Here is a 19,603-nt window from a genome sequence, read left to right as displayed (position 1 = left end):
CACTGGATATGAGGACAGGGATAGCTTTGGGGTTTGGAGATAGCGGATTTTTGGACCTGGCTCTCGGACATGTGCCAACACCGATCATCATGACGCTATAAAGTCGAGAGGATCGCGGGAGGAAGGGGAGAGTGTTGTTCTGGACAGAACTGAGAAAAAGGGTGCCCGAATCCTGTTCCATAGGCAGCATTTGCCAATCTCGGTCGGAATCTTTGAGCTTCACTCATTTATACCCGTGTTCGTCTCGCACCTTTTCTCTTGAAGCATATCGAGAAGCGAATCGATATTTCCCAATCCCACTCCCTCAACTCCATTCCGCAACACGTCTGCACATCGAATCGTTCCAAAATGGCAACCAGCATTCCAGAGAAGTGCCGCGCCGTCGTGATTGAAGGTCCCAACGCGCCGTGGGCCATCAAGGAGGTGCCCGTCCCGCAGCCCGCACCCAATGAGGTCTTGGTCAAGGTGCTGGCGTGCGGTGTGTGCCACTCGGACGTTGTCCTGCAAAAGGGACTATTTGGACCACTGCAAGTGTTTCCTTTGCTGCTGAATATTATGTAGCAGCATTGACAATGAAGGCAGGGCATCATTTCCTCGCATTCCAGGCCACGAAGTCATTGGCAAGGTCGTCAAGGTGGGTGACCGCGTCGAGGGCTTCGAGATTGGCGACAAGGTCGGCGGACCCTGGCACGGAGGCCACGATGGCAGGTGCAAGGCGTGCAATAGGGGTCTGTTCCAGATGTGCGAAAATGGGCTCGTAAACGGGGTTTCGAGGAACGGCGGATGTATGTGGCCTCTCCCTTCCTGTGTGCTGTCAAAACTGACAATGATCGTACAGACGCAGAGTACTGCACGCTCCGCGCTGAAGCGACTGTCCGCATCCCACCCGAGGCTGATGCAGCCGAATACGCGCCCCTGCTCTGTGCCGGCGTGACCGTCTTCAACAGCATGCGCAACATGAAGATTACTCCGGGCGACGTGTGTGCGGTGCAAGGCCTCGGCGGTCTGGGCCATCTGGCTTTGCAGTACGCGCGGAAGATGGGATTCAAAACGGTAGCGCTGTCAAGCAGCGACGCGAAGAGGGAGTTTGCTTTCCAGCTGGGTGCGAACGAGTACATTGATACGAGCAAGGAGGATGCGGCCGAGGCGCTGCAGAAGATGGGCGGGGCATCTCTGGTGGTGGTTACGGCGCCGAATCCGAAGCTGATGAGCCCGTTGGTAAAGGCATGCGGTCCACTTGGAAAGTTGTTGCTTTTGGCTCGTGAGTGACCAGTCTCTCCTGCATCGTATGAGGGGAAGTGATGGACTAATGCTGGTGGTTAGCTGTCGGCGAGGTGCCAGTGGACACAGTCGCGATGACTGGCAAGGGCATCTCTGTGCACGGGTGGCCGTCTGGACATGCTTTGGATTCGGAGGAGGCCATCAGCTTTGCGCAGAACCAGGGCGTCAAGTGCATGGTGGAGAAGTTCCCGCTGGACAAGGTCGAGGAGGCGGTGCAGCGCATGAACGACAATAAGGTGCGGTTCAGGAGCGTGTTGGTGATGGAATAGAGGGTGTCAGGGTTAGGATTCCAGCTGGAGGTTTGGTGGTAGGTCGCTGCACGTGATAGAGTCTCGATTCCTTCGATGGTGTGAGAGGAAAGCAGCGAGACCAGCGTGTTTATTGCCAAATAGAAGAAAGAGCCCACCTATACGCAGCGAAACCTTTACGTTGGTTCATTCGCGTTGTTGTTATTAGGATTGAGGATGAAGTGAAGTGTCAAGGAAGCATGGGCAGATCCTCTCTTTATACGGACCTCGGGAGGAGATTATGGTGAATAGTGGCCATCAGGGTGCCCACGAGTCAGCAATCTATCTCGTCATCATAGCCCAGCACGACTCCGTACTCACTCCTCCCACGAGCTCTGTTGTTTGGCACTCTTTCTTTCATAATACCAGAGTATAACCACAAATCAAATTCGGAAATCGAACAAACCCACTGCACATCAGCAGGTATCGTCCTCTCGTCCTATTATTGTCCTGCCTTTTCCCCCTCGGCTGCCCTCTGCATGTTTCAGACTCTCGCTGGTCGCACTCCCTGCTCGCACCGGCGGACCAATGGCCTTCGCGCGAGCCTCTCCCTCTCAGTTTCATCTCTCCCCATCTTACACTGGCCTGCGACGTGATGTGACCTCCAGAAGCTCCCACACCAACCGTCATGCCTTGTTTCCTCTTAAGACCACGGCCTCCCCTGACCGTCTGCTTTTCCATCTGCCCCTCTCCGAGAGCTGAGAGCGACTTCACCGTGTGCCGCTCCCGCAATGGCATAAGCGACTGAACACCTCCGCCATCACCACCTTCTCCCCCTTCTTCGCTTCTTGCCCTGCGCTGCGCGTTTTCTTCACCCCTTCTCTCTTCCTCTCGCGCGCTTTCGCTTGCAGGCCCGGTGCCAGATTCTGTCCTGCTTTCTACATCCCGCCCACTGTCTCCTCGTCGCTGCAGCAATTCGAAGCCCTATTTCAGCCATACGGGACATTGGCAATCAACTACACTACGTATACCTACATCACAAGAAGCAGTCGCTGGCGCGCATCCAGTTTTGGTGCTTGAAAAGAGCATCGCATTGAGCTGCTGAAAAGAAAGCACTTAAGACTGGCGCAAGAGCATTGCCGTCCCCCACCTTGTCTCCCAGAGCCCACCATATCACAGCTGGGTAATACCGGCTACCCAGTGCTTCTTGATAACCTTCAAGAGTACCGAGTCTTCCGACTGGCTTCGAATCCCTCCACAATGCCCAAACTGTATTCACGAACCATCATGTCCGTCCTCGTTGCAAATGGTCTCATCTCCGCCACCAGCGCTCTATCGCTCGCAAACTTCACTCCTCGGATTGAAAATCTACCCTCGCGGTGCCACGCCGTCTACACGACGCAGATCCAGGGCTGCCAGGCCGGCGACTTCACCACCCAAAGTGGCACATGCAGCTCCCAATGCGTAAGCGGGCTCGTAACCATCATGCAGGCGGTGGAAACGGCCTGCGCCGGCGTCGATGTACCGGAGACCAGTGTCATTGGAATCTTTTTGCTCGGCCTAGGAGTTCAAACACTGTGTCCCGGTATTGAGGTCGTCACCCTGAATCCGTCCAGCACTACGTCACCAACCTCACGGCCCACCACATCTCCAGCGCAGACAACGAGTGCAACGTCTGTACAGACGCGGACCTCGCCTACAACGCCTACCACGAGCTCTCCTGGCGGGATTTCAGTTGATCCGTCGGTTCCGACTACGTTGGCAACGTCAGCTTTGCCGCCCGAACAGAGCACCCCTCCACCGGAATCTCCAGCACCGAACACTCCCGGTAGCCTGCAGAAGTCGAATGCCGATTCGGGAGGAGGTTCTCCATTCGATATCACCGCCACTGGCTCGTCCGTTTCTCGATCTTCATTACAGAGTACGATGGCTGCCGCTGTTCTGGGAGCAGTGGCGATGGCTCTTGCTGCTTTGTAGCGTTGCAATCGTCTCGTTGCGCTCTATAGTTGGGATTCGAAAAGTTTCTTTTAATGTTTGAGAGAGGAGCTCTATTTCTGTACTATACCCATTTTCGCATTATCGTCTTCATAGGGTTTGTATGAGTGCGAATGGTTTAACAGTTGTCACGGCCTTGAAGCGTAGTGCTTGTCTACAGCTGGAGAGTTAATCAGCCAAACAATACTTTCGAGGCACGTAGCAGTACATTCCTTTGTAAGCGGATCGAACTTTGGCTACGCCTTTGCCATTGCGATGCCGCGAGCAGATATAGTCTAGATAGCGGGATGGTGTTGAGAGGCCTTGGCGTATACTTGATCACATCAGTAGCTCTCATACTGCAAAGATTTGACCAATTCGGCAACCTTGGAAGTCCTTGGAAGTTCCCCATCTCCAAGACCTTCAGCAGGGCTGAAATCGACGTAATCGCTCCCGAGCGCGACTCTGTCTGGCATTCATGATTCCGCGTCTCACTTTCTTCCACTGCACAGATGCAGGAACATAGCTCCAGGTCTTCTCCAGGATGAAGAAGACCCTGTTGCTGTGCTTCATTCACGGGTTCAAGGTCAGTTTTTATCTGAGAGCGACTCATTGCGAACTCCAGCGTCACACAGATACAGCAGAACAGTAGCTGATCTACCTCTACAGGGCGGCGACGACACATTCGGTAATTTCCCTAGCCACCTGAAAGCAGTGCTGCAACATGCGCTCCCCAATGTCAAGGTGCTGGAGGTGACGTACCCAAAGTACGAGACGCGGGGAGATTTGGGAGAATGTGTGGGGAGGTTTCGAGAGTGGTGAGCTGAACATATCCTCGTTCCCCATATCCAATCAGATCGGAATCTAATGTGAGTTCCAGGCTTCTGAACAAGATCATCGATCTCGAAGTCGCAAACGCGACCCCCTCACCCACCGTCGATCCCTCCGTTCACACCATTCTCGTTGGGCATTCTATGGGCGGCATTGTTGCGGCCGAGACACTCCTCTCGATTGTGAATGAACAGCCGATCCATTCACAGTCGACCTCGCAGTCCTCTGAACCTGGGTCATTGATGTTCCCCTATATCCATGGCATATTAGCGTTCGATACACCGTACCTAGGCATTGCGCCGGGAGTGGTAGCACACGGCGCGGAGAAGCACTGGGCTACTGCCTCTTCCGCGTATGCGGCGTACAATAATCTGGCCGGCGCGTTTGGATGGGGCGCGAAGAGCTCTGACGGTGCTAGTACGGCTGTAGGTGCAAGTAAGATGATCGCGTCGTCGCAAACGACAGCTACAGCGGCAAAAGCCGTCAACGATGCGAACTCCGGCACGGCCACCGTGCCTTTGTGGCAGAAATACGGCAAAGCTGCGTTGGTTGCCGGAGCCGCGGGCGCAGTAGCTGCGGGCGGAGCAGCGGCCTATCTAAAGCGTGGACAGATTTCCGAGGGATGGGCATTCGCGACCTCGCATCTCGAGTTTGTGGGGAGTCTAGCACGGCCGGAGGAGCTGCGGAGACGGCTCGCAAACGTGGTGAGGTTGTCTGAAGAGTTGCATGTCGGGTTCGCCAACATGTACACTGCGCTGGGCCATGCGGTGAATGCTCAGAACGAGAAGAAGGCCGCACCCTGGACGGGTAAGGTCGCGGGGATCGACCGCACGTTTTGCAACTTGCCGAAGGGAGAGTTGAAGCGTTTCTTCATTCCCGCGGTCAACGACAAAGCGACGGAGGAGACGTGGGCGCACATGAGTATGTTTGAGCCGCGGAGTAACCCGGGGTACTACACGATGAGCGAGACGGCGAAGGAGACGATCGTGGAGTGGGTCGAGGGGACGGCCTGGTATTCGGAGAGCGAAGCAGCGTCTTCAGGCATGGGAACGGGAGGAGTAGTGCTGGACGACGAAGAGGGCGGGGATGAGGATGAGATGGAAGTGGAGGAAGGGTTTGAGAAGGTGCAGAAGCCGCAAGAGGACAACCTTGCGAATCCGTGGCGAGATGAACTCTAGAGCGAGGTGCCCGCCGAGTTATGAATCAGGGAACAGCAGGATAGACGTTGGATGGGTCGGGATGGGATATGGAATTGCCAGTGGACCGGTCGGCGGTGTATATAGATACCCTTTCTATTTCCAATGGTACTGGGCAGCCACGATGTCCAAGAAACTCAAAGCCCTCGTCTTCCAGGACATTGGTGTTTTCACGAGCCTCTACACGGTAGACTCCGTACCTCCTCAATGTCATCAAATTCAACCTGGAGCTTTGTCAATAAACTCGTGTCTGGTTTCTTGGGAAAGGTGAGCACTCTACTCCGCCCATATACTCAAGCTGCCCTAGGCGCCGCTTGTGACCACATACCAAGCTTGTGTTGGCCTATTTTGTGGGTCGTAGGTGTGAGGTGACATGCTGGGGCCCACAGGGGGTGAGTCTCGCACTGGGAGAATCAAGGAATTTAGGGTGCAAATGCAAGCACCCTCCAATGCAACAGCAGATAATTCCTGGGACCACGCGAGCTCCATCCCGCGTAGAGCAATGAGGTGTCTAGCAGATCTTACCGGAGCTCTCGCCTATCTGGGTCTCTGAGTACATGGAGACCCGGGGGAACAGAGCCTGGTCTCGTTGCCGTAAATGGGACGTTCAGCTTCTGCGGCGTAAGTTTAGCTTCTGGGAGCATGTTCTGAAATTTGTCCCAGGTAATCTAGGTAAAGTGAATACTGTACGGGCACAGTTGCTTGCGTAGTGGCGCACTGATGGTTCTGTTCGCCGCTTGCCCTACACCTACAGTGGCAGACCCCATTGTAATAGATTCTGTTCCCCCCAATGGCAATTCTGATTATACTGTTGGATGGTCAGGATGCTCGGGAGAGGCCACATTGTGTGGCTTCAAGACCATGATGTTGCAATCGCTATGGGAATATGGACTTCCCAATCTGTACGCATGTCAAATGTATGAGAATCGACGATGATACCAGTGAAATGGATCCATAGACCATCCAAACCTCAAGCTCGCTATCCTACTAATCAGTCTTCTACTCCTTTACAGCCATCACCCCTTCCATCCAGTCGGCTGTTGCTCGATGAAGGTGCGGACCTCAACGAATGGTTCGAGAGGGGAGAGGTAGTGGGTGGTCCCGGAACAGCGTTGCATGTGGCAACGGAGAAAGGTAGATTGGGGACCGTGAAGTGGTTGCTGAGGCATGGCGCAGATAAGGGTTTGAGGACTATCGAGGGGAAAACGGCGAGGGATGTCTGTCCCAGAGATGGGTACGGGCAGTTGAAGGAGCTGCTCGCCTGAGCGGGATGTTGAAGTTTGGTGAGTGAATTGGGGGGCGAGTGCCCGGTGATCCAGTGATGTAGGACTCTTTACTGAAGATGAACGAAAAGAGATATAAACATAGAATGGATGTGGCAAGAAATGACCTTAGGAGACTTGTGAGGGAATAATAAAGAATGCAGAGAAGAAGTGCTAACAGATCTCGGCAAAATCGCCAGTGATTACGTGAATCCCACTTTCTGCTATTCGAATTTGGCCCATACCTCTAAAGAGAAACTGGAATCGGCGTGCCATTCCTGTTCGATGGTCAGTCGCCCCCCTCCCTAACTGGTGGTCATTGTCTCTTCAAAAGCTGCATCTTGACACTGCTACCGAGGAATAGGTTCCACTGAAGATATTCCATAACCATCAGAGGAGCCAACAAGTGTCCTCAAGTGTCGGGCTAACAGATTTCGATGACGATGCGGCGAAGAAAACGTGGAATGAAGGCGCTCACCTCTCAAACCCAGGCCAGCAGGGGAACCGCGAAGCGCTTACATAATCCATATTTTCTGCAGCTCGCATCTCCGCAACGACGCCTAACTTCCGCTCCGTACAAACCCCCCCCACAACCATGCCTCCACGCATAAGAGCCGTCCGGCTCGCATCATGCCTCCTCCGGCCTTCCCTTCCGACCGCTTCGGTACACCAATTCCTCGTGGCTACCGTGCAGCAACCGCAGAAGCGCAACGCATCCATCCTCTCCTCCCTCTCGGACAACCCAGGCGCCTACCACAAACGCATTCGACGAGGCCGTGGCCCTGCTTCGGGGAAGGGGAAGACCGCCGGAAGAGGTCAGAAGGGTCAGCATGCGCACGGAAAGGTGCCCGCGGGGTTCCAGGGCGGACAGACGCCGCTGGAGATCACGAAGCCAGTGAGGGGGAGGAATAAGTACAATCCGTGAGTGGAGCTTTCAGTTGTGAGAGTGGGCTAATGTAAAGGCGATTGGATGGCTTATAAGGGAAAAAGAGGAGCTTGGTACTCTTGAAATAGGTGTAGCTTGCTAACTAGCGTGCAGATTCAAGGTCGAAATGTCACCCATCAACCTCGACCGCATTCAGTCGTGGATAGACCAGGGCCGCCTGAACCCCAATGAACCCATCACCATGAAGGAATTGGCAAAATCACGGTGCCTGCACGGCGTGAAACGGCACGGCGTCAAACTGCTCGGCAGGGTGCGTGGAGGAGGTTCTCAACATCTTCTATCCAGCTAACATGCCCACCAGAACGCCGAGGCCCTCACCTCCAAAATCAACATCATCGTCTCCCGGGCCTCCGCCTCCGCCATCGCCCGCGTCGAGGCCCTCGGCGGAACCGTAACCACACGTTTCTACAGCCCCACGTCCATCAAGCGCGTCCTCCGCGGCGAGTCCCACCCGGCCATCTCTCTCCTGTGTTCTCCCGAACTCGTCACCCGGGCCGCTAACTCGGCCATCCTGTCCGCGCTGGAGGCGGACTCCAAAGCGGCGCTCACGGCGTGCGATGTCCCCGAGGAAGTGAAGAACGAGGCTCTCCGCGCCGTCATGGAGAAGGTGCGCGAAACGTACAAGTACAGGCTGCCCGACGCGACGGGTCGGACGGATATAGAGTACTACCGCGATCCAGCACACAGGGGCTATCTGGCGTATACGGTGAAGGAGGGCGAGTCGCCGAGCTTGTTCTTCAAGCCGCCGGTGGGAACCGGGAGGGATCAGAAGAAGCAGGCGGCGAAGAGGGATGCGGCGAAGGCGAGTGCAGATAATAGGCTTTTCTAGGTTGTTTGAGGGGGTTTGTGAAGAATGAGATCCCGGGGCGGTTGTGCTGCGGTGATATACGCATGACAGCATCAGCCCAAAGCATCCTGGTTCGAGAGATACTCCTCCTGTTGGTAACATACTGTTTGCCATGCGGTTTGAAGGCGTGGATACATGGAGAGCGGGTCACCTGGCATCCCATGGAGCCTCTATCCCTTTGTAAAGCAATCTTGTAGTGTACCGTGTACTATTTTCGAAAGAGAGATGTAGGCGGAGCGAGCATTTGTGACGAACAGGTTGTCAAGGGGTCAGAGAACGGTAGTGAAGGATATCCCCATAACATCAGATCCGATTAGAGTCGGGTTGTCCGACAGAACCAAGACGGCCCCTCACTTACCGTTTTCCGTTTCTGGACCAAACTCCTTCTCGTTATACTGTGAGGCACTTGAAGTCCCTATTGTCACGGAAACCACACGGAGGAAAATGGTCCTTATGACCGGAAAAGCACACCGCGGGCCTTTGCACCTCCTAATCTCTGGATCAAAGCTCGATAACTCGCTAGTTCGAAAGGATGAGTTGCTTGTTGTGACTATTCCAGTTGAGCTCCGGGGTCTCCAGTGGTTAGCAGTCAGAATGAGTACGCGTCCCGCCATCGTGATGGACGGCAATTTTAATCCAATGATCCGGTAATGGAAGAAATAGATCATTGGATAGGTGACGAGCATAGCAGAACCAATGTAGCAAGCTTGTGATGGGCCGGCTGACGGCTCAAATGCACATGTGGGAACGCATGTAGAACCAGCTTCCATCCGACGGGTTGCAACCATAGGAACGTCGCATATGATGGGGAACGACGAGGTTCGTAACGTTCAAGGCAGTTCGCCCAAGTTCTCCTCGTCCACTTGAAGTTCTCGGAAAGATCGTGATGGCGGTTCATGGGATTGGTGGCCAGAATTTCGAATGGAAAACAACAGCTACTCTTATTTCTCAGTACATGTTCACTTCTTGTCAATGTTCCGATTGGAGCGGCTTTGACAGAAGCATATGTCAGGGGTGTTTTCAGTTCCGTGTACGGATTCGGACGTGGAGGGCGCCACGATGGAGATGATGGAGATAGGTTTGAAGGTTATCATACAGATGGATGTTTGACGGTCGTGTCTGAAGGCAGCGTGCATATGTATAGAGGCCGACGAGGTCCGGTACACGCTGTGTGTACTGACGGTGTCTCAAGCCCTGCAGTGTTCCATTCTCATCGACGAGGAAGACATGTGTTTCACCCAAAAGAAGCTGTGATTGCCAAAGCTTATCGAATGCCGGACACGTAACGCTCGATTTGGCCTCGATGCGGAACAGTCCAACCCAGCATGGTTTCTGAAGCACACGATGATTCCACCCTGTCCATCCACTGCCGGAGGCGAAAGTACACGTGTTAGTAGCAGCCCGCTGTTTGTTCGAGGCTCATCAAACGCTATTAATGGAACGCAGGGGACTAGAGGTCGGGATGACGTCCCTCGTCATAGACATTATCGATCTGTTGCGCGATGGACGGTATGAGCAGGCGGAGGGAATACCGAGATGACTATTTCCATGGGGATCAGCCAATGAAGAGACGATGGAAAACGAAGTGCAGCCTGCGTGTGTACCGGCGGGTCGAAATTATCGGCAGCGAAGAATTTATGGGTGATATGATGCCCTATACAGTACATGTGAGCGATCATCAAGGAAGACGGCGGCTCCGGCCAAGTTAGCAGGGCAATATGCTGCGCCGCTGAAGGCTTGCACTGTCCTGAGCCATGTCCTTCTGAATAACAATCTACCAGTTGGTTGAGTCCGTTTTGACGGTCCGATGAGCAGGTACTGTGTACGGATGATCTATCCGAAAGCGGGACGTGGTGTAAGACAGGTCGTGCGAAGTTCCCCGTCGCACTCTTCACGAAGGTCCAGGATGACGCGGCACAGCTTCTCCCTTCGCCTCATGCAGCTTGGGGTCAAATGAATTATTGACGTGGACGGTAGCTAGTACTGTTAGTGTGTTTGGGTCAGGATGGTGGTGGTGAGAGGCTTGAGGTGAGGCAACTTGCAAGGTGGGGTTGACTGAGTGAGAGGAGGTTGAGAAAGGAGAAACTCCAGCCGGTCTGCAACCTTCTCTCCACCATGAGTCGTTGGCGCAAAGAAACCATCGCCTCGCTCAAGCCGGACGCGTGGCGTCGCTCGTCGCCATCTCGCTCTCTCTCACGGCCCAAAAGCCCTTGCATCAATAATCGACTCCCGTGACCTGTGAGAGCACCACCTGGGCAGGATGCGGAAGTACGCAGATTGGAGTTGCGTTGCTTCGGCCAAGTTCCAACGACCCGCCACTGACACTCATGCATGGCAGGCCAGCACGATGACCAGGCGCGTCTCTTGTCAGCTTGTTGTCCGCTCCGTTCCATGCGTCTCGTATGCGGATGATGCAGGACATGTCTGGTCGATAGACGGATGTTCCGAGTGGCAGGACTCCGGCGCATGGGTATTTTGCACCCACGTTCTGAACAGCAGAAAACCATCTGTAGACTAGCCTACTTTATTATACAGCAAGGACTACTCTGTAACCATTTCGGCGTTGCTGGTACCTGTTAGGCGCTGCTTCTCTCGTGCAAGGAGAGAGAAGGCAACACCTGCCATAATCATCAATTGCGTTTACTATTATAGCAGAGATCTGCCTTCCTTTTTGATGGATGCTGTGTACCAGTACCTTCCAGGCGCGGCTCGTCTTACCTCCTTTCCCTCCAGCAAACGTTGGAGATATTGCCTGCCACCATGTGCAGGATTTACGGAGACGATTATTGTATGGAGTATGTCAGCCTGGATGCACTTCAAACGAGCTCAACATGGGGTCATGCAACGTCGATAAGCCGAGGGACAATGCATCAAATCATCCATTCTCGTCGGGGTTACGACCTTCCTTCGGCCGTGATGCGGATCACTTTGGCTGGATACCTACCACCAGGAGAAGGCTTTTACCACTACCCGCGCCCCTCTGCAAAGCCGATCCCACTCATGAGGCGAATGGTGTGTCACTAATGGCTGCACCGGCGACCGAGCATTGGAACACGATTCCTTGTGCCAGTATGCATCTGCAGTAATCAATAGCAGCAGGTCGTACCTGCAGTGCAGCCTTCGCCTTGGTGGTGTGGTATGGTCCTGAATCGTGGCCTTGCTTTATTACCTCCAACCACATCGTCTACCTCAGCGAAATGTCGCAAACGCGCGATGACTCTTCGGTGGATTGAATAATCTTACCCACTTCTGGTCCAGCGAACAGAGCGGATGCCGAGTCTTCCCCGTCCCACAACTCTTCGCTTCGACATGGCCTGACCACTTTGCATCGCTAGCGATCAGGGCAAGGAGTAGCATCGGCGGCGACAACAGGCTCTTTGGACTTGTTGGCGTCGGGCGGCCGATATTGCTGGCACGAAGCCACAGAGACAGGAGCATCTACCTACACAGTCCGCTGTATCGTAGATTCATCAACACGCCCATGTTTTACGGAGTAACTTAATAACCCCGCCTGAAACGTCAGCACCGCAGGGGCTACCAAAGACTTCATCTGATGCGTGTAAGGAATCCTGCACTACACTCCACCGCAACCGAGCTAATTGGATGCTCGAGAGACCCGATCGCCTCCCTAATCGGGTACAATTTTTACATGAACACGGCGCTTGCTAGGATTGGTTACTTTGAACCTTACCGCTCGAGCAAAAGGCAAGACCCCTGCATTATTGCAACCACATCACATGTCGGCACTATCCCCCTGCCCTGGTGCCCTTGGAAGTTGGATACGGAGTGCTACTGTATTGATTGATTGGTTTCGCCTCGCCTGCGTGAGACACCATGACCGATGGACTGCGTGATACGAAGCGCGGAAGAGTGGTTTGCTTATCACCGCACCGACTTGTTGGGCGCCCGGCAGGGTTTGCAATACAGTAAATATGGTAGTGCTTTGCGTCGTCTGCAATCTTGCCACAGCCCGCCAGGCCAACAATCAAAAAGAATGCATCTGTAATTACTTTGTACTGTATGTACTGTGGTAGGTTTGTGTAGGTTACAGTGCCTAAGGGTTAAGAGACTAAACCTGGAAGGTAATACCTTGTTCCCGAGGGAAATTTCTTAAGCTGACTCAGTCATTCATATGCCATCGATCCGACCAGATGTTGTACTATTTGTCGCTCGATTCGCTGCCCCATACGTACCTAGGTGCACGGCGTCCAGGGCGTTGGGCGCTGACCTAAGTACTGTGTAAGAGGTGCGTCAACACAGAATGATAATAGTGACACCACGCCTATCCCTACAAGTCAGACGTTGGCGAAGCCTGAAAAGCATAAAAGTCGCGCGTTGCGATTGGCCACAAGCAGCCGATGCCCGAGGGGCACGCGGACAAACACCGGGGAGCAGGCCAATTTGCTGGCGCAGAGAGGATTGATTCACGGCCACGACGGGCGAAACAGCAGCTTGCGGGTTGCAACACCGAGCGGCGGTGGGTTGGACAGGGTTTCGGGGGTTTTGGCACTTGATGGAAAAGAGGGGGAGAGGCAAGAGTCAAGACTAAGAGAATGAGCGACGACAAAACAATGCACCAGAAGGCGGATTGGCGGGGCAAACACCCAGACTTGAGGCGGCTTGCAAAACTCACTTCTGGGTCATGATGTAGTCATGTCGTGACTCCCAGGAACATGCTCTCAAACACTCCGCGGGAGCGCAAGTAGCTACTGTGTACAGTAGAGTCCACTTGCACGGCGAAATGACGCAGTCTAGAGGCCAGGTGTGGATGACGAAAGTCGGCAAATCACAGCTGCATCAACCTATCGAAACGGGCCTCTGGACTCAAAATGGTTAAGCCGTCTCTCACGGAAGTCATGGTCCTTTTCACAAATTATCATGGATGGCGGAATTGGGACCGTTATGACGCTGCCGATGTTCTGGTCTCGTTCCGGAGATAAGGGGAATATGGACGCTGGAGGCCAAGTGGTGGTGCGGAGCGGGAGACGTGGGATGCGCAGTGTGGGATCCGCATCGCCAACCCAAGCAATCACGCTGGCATTTGATGGTTGCAACGCCAGACCGCATGAAGTATTGCCCATTATCCGGCAGCAATCTGTGTGGCCTTCGACCAATAAAACTGTGCACTTGTAGTACCCAGAACCTCCTACGGAGTAGTCGACTTGCCCTCATCCTCAGTCGGCGCAGCAAAAGTGACACTCTACCTAGGTAGCTTGCAGCGTGCTTTGCGGCGTGCTGTTACTGGGTGGGTTTTGGGCTTCGTTGAGGCTGGGAGTGCGACCCGTTGTGGATTGAAGTGCCACCCCTCATGGCGGTGGACCGAGACCGGGCTGGGGCTGCACACCTGGGCACGCCTTCATAGATGCAGCGATATTACGGAGTACTGAAAGTCGGAGTGTATGCTGGCGGTGGGCTATGTTCACAGTGTACTTGTACTCTGTACATACCGTGTACACTTTCGCAGCGCTGTGCGCTAGTTCGACTTCGTACCGAGTACATTCTGGTACATTATTCGTAGGGACGATACCCCTCGTACCCAGGCCCCTTTTACACAGTACATGTCACCGTAGTGCCGCCGTGCTCTGGTACCTATCGTGGGACAGCATTATTGCCGGCACCCAGTTGCAGAGGGCCGAGGGGCGCTGCAGGCAACGTAAGCCGTAGGCTCCAGAAGTCAAAAACAGAAAAAGGTTTCCTGAATCTTTGTCGATCGTAGAGACGCGTATCAATCTATTCTTGACAGGGCTCATCAAGCGGAGCCTGCGGAGGCGGTTTGGCGAGGTGGCGGAGAGTGAGGCGGAGGATGATGAAGCTGATGAAGAGTTGGGACAACTAACGAGGGACTTTTTATCAAAGACGGCAGCTCCAGTGGGAGAGCTTGTCTAGATACACTTTTGTGGAGTGAGTGGTTTTTGAAGAGTCGCCGATGAGGAGACAGTGAGGGGTCGGAATGACGGGCTCGCACGACGAGCGAACCTCGCCTGCCAGGCCGAGTCTGGTCGATGATTATTATACTTTGTAGATGAATGATGCAGTACGAGTCGTTGGGCTCCAATGCCACACCTTTTGGGAGACAGCAGAGGATGGTTATCAGGAGAATGAATTCGAGAGTCCTTGTAAGAAAAGGATGGTGCTTCTGATTGGTCAGACACTGCCCAGGTGGACGGAGAGGAGCGAGGAAGGAATAAACGACGCTAGGACGGATTTGGTGGGTGACGCCCGGCAAGGGTCACCCGTGTTCAGCAAGGTTCCACACTTTTCACAGACTTCCAAATCATCACACAAGCCCCCGAAGGATCTGGCAGCAGCCGGCCGGCCCAGTTTCCTCTTTTTCTTCCCTTTTTTTTGGTTTTTCGTTTTCTAGCTCGGATCTTATGGAGGTATTCGTATTTGCTCGTCACGATTACGAAGCGGCCATGGCCGATTACGGGCGTTGCTGGAGACTCATCCCAGACGACGAGCTTCCACTTTGTTCCAGGGATTGCGGCTGGCTGCTTTCAGCTGGCAAAGGGGGACAGGTGCTGTGAGCTTTGTTCTTTGCCGGTGGCGGTGTCACTGCGAGCTCCCCTGCTGCATGCTCTGGAGAATGAGTGAGATTGAGGCAAAGCAACCAGGCAAGCAGCACTTTTGTCACAGTGACCGGGTCCCGCACCCATCATTATCATTATTCGCAGATGACCAGCAGGCCCTCGAAGAGGATACCTAGATGGCATTGTTGCATGCGAAGCCATCATGATCGGGCCGCGGATAGCACCATCACACGGTAAGATGATAATAATAACATGGCACAAAGTCGTTGATGTCAGCAGTGAGGGGGTTGTCCGGGTTGGCGCCGTGTGTCATTCTCTTTCTCCCAGAGTCTCGGTGGTCTTGTCACTCGCCGCCGGCGCGTCTCGGATTCGTGGTGGTGGTGATGGTGGCCCATCATCAATTCCAGCCAGCCCAGCCATCCAGCCCCAGCCAGCCCATCAGAGGGAGCAGGATTTGCTGCTTTTTTGCCTTTTGGCACCTGGAACCTCTGCCCGTGTGAGTGGCCATGCCCTCGCAAACTCTCACCACTCTCCGGGGCGGGACAGGGCACAACTGCAAACTGCATGCTGCACACTACTCGTACTACACACAGTAGTACACTCTGCACACTGCGTCCAAGTTACTCAGCACGCATGGCTGCGAGAGGCGTGTGGGTGCCGGGTAGGAGGAGTCGTGGCGGAGACCCTTCTGGGTTTGTTGGGCCTCTGACACGCTCCCTTGAGGCTTGGGGTCACCTCAACCCATCAATCATGATCCCTCATCATCATCCTCGGATCACTAATGGATCACGGATCGCTTCTGCGCTTTGTCAAGTCACGCCCCATCCATGATCAAGGATCCGGCTCGGCCGCCGCCGCGAACGGCACTAACGGACGCCCCTCTCCTTCCTCACTCACCTGGGCACTCTCTTCCTTGTCTCTTCCGTCTGCGCCTGTTGTGTGTGAATCTCGGTTTTTTCCATCATCATCAAACCCCAACGGCCGCCCCAAGCCCACGCGCCAGACACGCTCCTCCTCCAACCCCCCTGCCCACATCTGGACATCTGGACATCCCTGGCCCGCCGCGTCGCCCCCTTGGGCCTTCCACCCTCATTCATTCACGCAAATCGTCAACATGGACCGTCAGTCCGTGTGCAGCCCAGCAGCCCACTGCGGCCACACGCCTGGCTGGGGCTAGCACCGCATAGCCTTGTCCGTTTTTGACTTCACTTCATCACCCTTGGACCTCCCAACAGACAGCAAGCAAGCAAGCAACAAGTGCGCAGACGCAAATCGTGCGGCCGAGCCTGCCTTCTTTATTCATCGTTCCTTCCTTCCTCCTCCTGCCATCTCCTGCCATCCCTAGGGTCACGCCTTCCCTTTTCATCCTCCGTGCATTCTTTTTGCTGTGCCGACTCCTTCCCCGTATCTGCTACCCCATCCCTCGTCGACCAGCATCAACAACTTCAGCATCCGCCAGCGACAACAACAACAACTACTACTACTACTACCGCCTCCGTCCTCGTCAATGTCCTAGCAACGCCCTCGCTCCCTTCGCTCTCACCAGACACGCGGTCTGATTTCACCCAGAGACACTTCACCGTGCCCATGCCTGCCGCGTCTGCGTCAACGACATTCCCCTCATTTCACTCACCCCTAGGCTTCACCTTCCCCAGCGAGGAGACACGACAACGGCATCCTCATGTGCAGCCTAGACTCCCTCCAACCCATGCCTCACGCCGTCCGACTCCCCTCGTTCGACTTCTCTCCCGCCCAAGCCCCTCCCTCGTACCAGCATAGACACAAGATGCAGCTCCCTCTCCCGAGAATACAACCAGGCTATGAATCGGATGCCTTCAGACCGGCTGTCCATGTCCCCACACCTCCCGATAGCGGTCTGGCCAAAAGAGCCGTCTTCACCCAACAACCCAGAGAGGTTCCACTCCATGAGCGAAGCCACCCCCTGCCCGGCGTCACAGCGGTCCGCCCGCCTCCGAGTCGGAATAGTCCTCCGACACAGCGGCACCAGCAACACCCTGCACGAGGGTCAGGCGAGGGCCAGGCACAGCAGCAAAAGAAGTCGACCGTTGCGCCGAATTTGCGAATCCCAGAGTCGATTTGCACTCCCCAGGAGTCGCTCCCTCAATTGGCGGCCGAGGTTGGTTCCTAACCAGACCGTGATGTTGGACAACCATACTAAAGTGGCCTAGATTACATGTCTATTTTGGTTTGAGAACTCGTCAACACTCAAGCAGGTCTTGAACTCGGCGTCGCCCTACCCGACCCAACCCCTCGTCCCCGATGCCATCCCAAAAACCGCGTTCAGGAAATGGGTGGGAACGATATTGTCCACGACGCAGGTGGCTCAGAATGTCATCATCTTGGCCCTGTTGTTCATTTGGAGGCTCAAGAAGGCGAACCCGACGGTAAAGGGCATGCCCGGAAGCGAATACCGCCTTCTCACTGTGGCTTTGATGCTGGGAAACAAGTGTGAGTCCCCTCGACACTGACCCTTGATGTGCCGTCTGACCTCTTGCCGCAGTTCTTGATGATAATACGTATACGAACAAGACTTGGGCCGAAGTGTCCGGTATCCTAGTTCAGGAGGTGCACCTCATGGAAGTCGAATTCCTCAGCAACATGCGCTACAGCCTGTTCACCTCGAAGGAGCAGTGGGATGAATGGCATGTCCTCCTCGGAAAGTTTGGCACCTTCTACGACCGAGCCTCCAAGGTGCCCCCACCCACTGCCATCAGCCCCATTGGAACGACAACGCCATTGCTTCTGACTCCTTCACAACAATATGTTCCGTCACCTCCCACGCAGCAAAAAATGCCACCGTATTCCATGTCCTACTCGCCATCCCGCTCCCAGAACGCCTATGGAAACTACCGGCCCTCCCTCTCGTCCCAGCCCACCCCCACGGTTGCCTCCCCAATCAATTCAATCCTGCCTGAGCCATCGCATCCAGGTCCACTTCCCGTCCGCAAGCGGAGCTCGGACAACAACATCGAACCTCCAGCCAAGAGAGTCGCCCATGGCTTTGCACCGGTCCCCTACAGCAACGCACCGCTGATCTCATCCCTGCAGGTACCCCCGCACAAACCGGTCCAGCAACCTCGTGGAGACCGCCTCCCTTCCCTCCCCAGCCTGTCAATTCCCAGTTTGCAGCAGAATCCTCCTGTCCAAGTGCACCAGTGGCAGGAACTCTCGCTGCCCGCTCCGGGAAGCCGGTCCATGGCCATGGTCTACCCACCTGCAATGCAGTGGAAGCAGCCGTTTGTTACTCCGACCTCTGCGGCCGCATCGTCGAACGGAACCAATGTCTCCTCTTCCTATACAACCCCTCCAACCTCGGTTGCGCCCGATAGGCCCTGTCTTTCGTGCAAGACGTCTCACAACCTGAGCCCTACGTTCCGTCAAGTCAGCCCCTACGTCATGTCCGCTGGCTCCTCGCCCATGAGTGCCTCGTTTTCGAGCCAAAGGCAGTTATCGCCCTCTTTCTTCCTCGGCCAGCGGCAATCCCCTTACCGGCCAGTCCGCGGGGTGCAGACGTTGCTGGTTCCGCCGCCGTCGACGGCCATGCGTCCCGCAAGCGGTATAGGTTACGAGCAGATGCAATACCAGCCCCTCGGCCGGCCCTTGACGGAACGTCGAGTCGGACCTCTACCCTACTTTGATGAGCGACCGTGGGACTACAACTCGATGCGTCTTCCTCAACCACGCACTTGAGCTGTTCCCGTGTTTCTGTTACACTTGTACAACACTAGCATTGGCGGTGGGTACACCCTGCCTCTCCGGCCCTTTCTTTTCCTTTGACATGTTTTTTTACCCTCATGCTGCTTCCGTTTAAGCGTGCATTGCATTGGGTGGGGTTTTGTTCATGCTGGTTGACCTGTCCCAGCTGTTTCCACTGCACAGACTAGATGAGCATGATTAGGCGTTTCTGGTTCCAGGGTTTTCCGTTCTGTGTTCCATCGAGAAGGTTTCGCGAGATGGAGCCTCTGTATATATCCTATGGCTCCAGTGAGAGAGTATCAGTAGCGTGCTAGCTGGATGCCCAGCCGGCGAGGGCGAGATGGCATCCGAGAAGGGGAATGAATGATGAAACCAACTGGGAGTTCACCGGGCCTCGGTGGATTTTGAATCTGTTGATGCAGTTTGACCTCCCAATCTGCGCTTTATCGTGAGGACGCGATGTTGGTGGACGCAGCGATTCGGTGATTCTGGTAAACAAGGGAGGGAAGAAAAGGGTGCGAAACCCTGTCCAGCCCTGGAACGAAATTCTCTTGCTCCTTTCCTGGGCACCGCATGCATGTCGTGAGTCGAACACATCGAGGTGATGCTTCGAAGTCATCAGGGTGAAAGATGTGATGATTGATGATGTGCAATATGTCATTCGTGACGGCCATGTTTACGTTATAGGTCTTCCTCTTGATGCTCATCCATCCTAAGAATCGTGATCCAACACCACCTCCTATATGCTATGCTATGCTATGCTATGCTATGCTATGCTAAAGGAGGGCCAAT

The 19,603-nt window shown here is 54.7% G+C and overlaps 8 protein-coding genes across 8 annotated transcripts; 7 read left to right on the top strand and 1 right to left on the bottom strand.

The window, feature by feature from the left end:
• The first annotated feature begins 333 nt into the window (after positions 1-333).
• On the top strand, positions 334-1,896 carry EI97DRAFT_501008 (alcohol dehydrogenase). Its single transcript, XM_033802687.1, has 4 exons — positions 334-527; positions 583-785; positions 839-1,261; positions 1,324-1,896. The coding sequence occupies exons 1-4, from the start codon at positions 349-351 to the stop codon at positions 1,548-1,550; spliced, it is 1,032 nt and encodes a 343-aa protein (XP_033654344.1). The 5' UTR covers positions 334-348; the 3' UTR covers positions 1,551-1,896.
• Positions 1,897-2,834: 938 nt separating this feature from the next.
• Positions 2,835-3,452, top strand: EI97DRAFT_346404 (uncharacterized protein; the record flags this gene model as incomplete). Its single annotated transcript, XM_033794787.1, has 1 exon — positions 2,835-3,452. A coding segment is annotated over one exon (618 nt), but the record flags the coding sequence as incomplete, so codon positions are not given.
• A 574-nt stretch (positions 3,453-4,026) lies between these two features.
• EI97DRAFT_458137 (uncharacterized protein) lies at positions 4,027-5,491 on the top strand (the record flags this gene model as incomplete). Its single annotated transcript, XM_033800883.1, has 3 exons — positions 4,027-4,068; positions 4,152-4,300; positions 4,363-5,491. The coding sequence occupies 3 exons, from the start codon at positions 4,027-4,029 to the stop codon at positions 5,489-5,491; spliced, it is 1,320 nt and encodes a 439-aa protein (XP_033654342.1).
• Positions 5,492-6,232: 741 nt separating this feature from the next.
• EI97DRAFT_433033 (uncharacterized protein) lies at positions 6,233-6,989 on the top strand. Its single transcript, XM_033798300.1, has one exon. The coding sequence runs from the start codon at positions 6,442-6,444 to the stop codon at positions 6,772-6,774; it is 333 nt and encodes a 110-aa protein (XP_033654341.1). The 5' UTR covers positions 6,233-6,441; the 3' UTR covers positions 6,775-6,989.
• Positions 6,990-7,348: 359 nt separating this feature from the next.
• Positions 7,349-8,921, top strand: EI97DRAFT_433031 (ribosomal protein L15). Its single transcript, XM_033798299.1, has 3 exons — positions 7,349-7,692; positions 7,811-7,967; positions 8,019-8,921. Exons 1-3 carry the CDS (start codon positions 7,367-7,369, stop codon positions 8,544-8,546), a joined length of 1,011 nt encoding a protein of 336 aa, XP_033654340.1. The 5' UTR covers positions 7,349-7,366; the 3' UTR covers positions 8,547-8,921.
• Positions 8,797-9,710, bottom strand: EI97DRAFT_321837 (uncharacterized protein). Its single transcript, XM_033794697.1, has 2 exons — positions 9,661-9,710; positions 8,797-9,499 (listed from the first exon to the last, which is right to left on the bottom strand). The coding sequence occupies exon 2, from the start codon at positions 9,350-9,352 to the stop codon at positions 8,915-8,917; it is 438 nt and encodes a 145-aa protein (XP_033654339.1). The 5' UTR covers positions 9,353-9,499; positions 9,661-9,710; the 3' UTR covers positions 8,797-8,914.
• Positions 9,711-15,767: 6,057 nt separating this feature from the next.
• EI97DRAFT_321716 (uncharacterized protein) lies at positions 15,768-16,523 on the top strand. The gene has a single exon (XM_033794695.1). The coding sequence runs from the start codon at positions 15,876-15,878 to the stop codon at positions 16,269-16,271; it is 396 nt and encodes a 131-aa protein (XP_033654338.1). The 5' UTR covers positions 15,768-15,875; the 3' UTR covers positions 16,272-16,523.
• Positions 16,524-16,802: 279 nt separating this feature from the next.
• On the top strand, positions 16,803-18,963 carry EI97DRAFT_490285 (uncharacterized protein; the record flags this gene model as incomplete). The annotated part of the gene is made up of 3 exons (XM_033802237.1): positions 16,803-17,231; positions 17,284-17,563; positions 17,616-18,963. The coding sequence occupies 3 exons, from the start codon at positions 16,803-16,805 to the stop codon at positions 18,803-18,805; spliced, it is 1,899 nt and encodes a 632-aa protein (XP_033654337.1). The 3' UTR covers positions 18,806-18,963.
• Positions 18,964-19,603: the final 640 nt, after the last annotated feature.

This window comes from Westerdykella ornata (assembly GCF_010094085.1).
Source record: "Westerdykella ornata strain CBS 379.55 unplaced genomic scaffold EI97scaffold_9, whole genome shotgun sequence".
Taxonomy (NCBI): Eukaryota; Fungi; Ascomycota; class Dothideomycetes; order Pleosporales; family Sporormiaceae; genus Westerdykella; species Westerdykella ornata.
Note: the sequence above shows the minus strand (reverse complement) of the source record. Positions and strands in the feature narration are given on the sequence as shown.

Coding starts and splice junctions, on each gene's coding strand:
- EI97DRAFT_433031 (XM_033798299.1), top strand. CDS start 7,367: ATGCCTCCACGCATAAGAGCCGTCCGGCTCGCATCATGCCTCCTCCGG. Junction 7,693..7,810: donor GGGAGGAATAAGTACAATCC/GTGAGTGGAGCT, acceptor ACTAGCGTGCAG/ATTCAAGGTCGAAATGTCAC. Junction 7,968..8,018: donor GCGTCAAACTGCTCGGCAGG/GTGCGTGGAGGA, acceptor CATGCCCACCAG/AACGCCGAGGCCCTCACCTC.
- EI97DRAFT_321837 (XM_033794697.1), bottom strand. CDS start 9,352: ATGGTTGCAACCCGTCGGATGGAAGCTGGTTCTACATGCGTTCCCACA.
- EI97DRAFT_433033 (XM_033798300.1), top strand. CDS start 6,442: ATGATACCAGTGAAATGGATCCATAGACCATCCAAACCTCAAGCTCGC.
- EI97DRAFT_321716 (XM_033794695.1), top strand. CDS start 15,876: ATGGATCACGGATCGCTTCTGCGCTTTGTCAAGTCACGCCCCATCCAT.
- EI97DRAFT_501008 (XM_033802687.1), top strand. CDS start 349: ATGGCAACCAGCATTCCAGAGAAGTGCCGCGCCGTCGTGATTGAAGGT. Junction 528..582: donor AAGGGACTATTTGGACCACT/GCAAGTGTTTCC, acceptor CAATGAAGGCAG/GGCATCATTTCCTCGCATTC. Junction 786..838: donor GGTTTCGAGGAACGGCGGAT/GTATGTGGCCTC, acceptor ATGATCGTACAG/ACGCAGAGTACTGCACGCTC.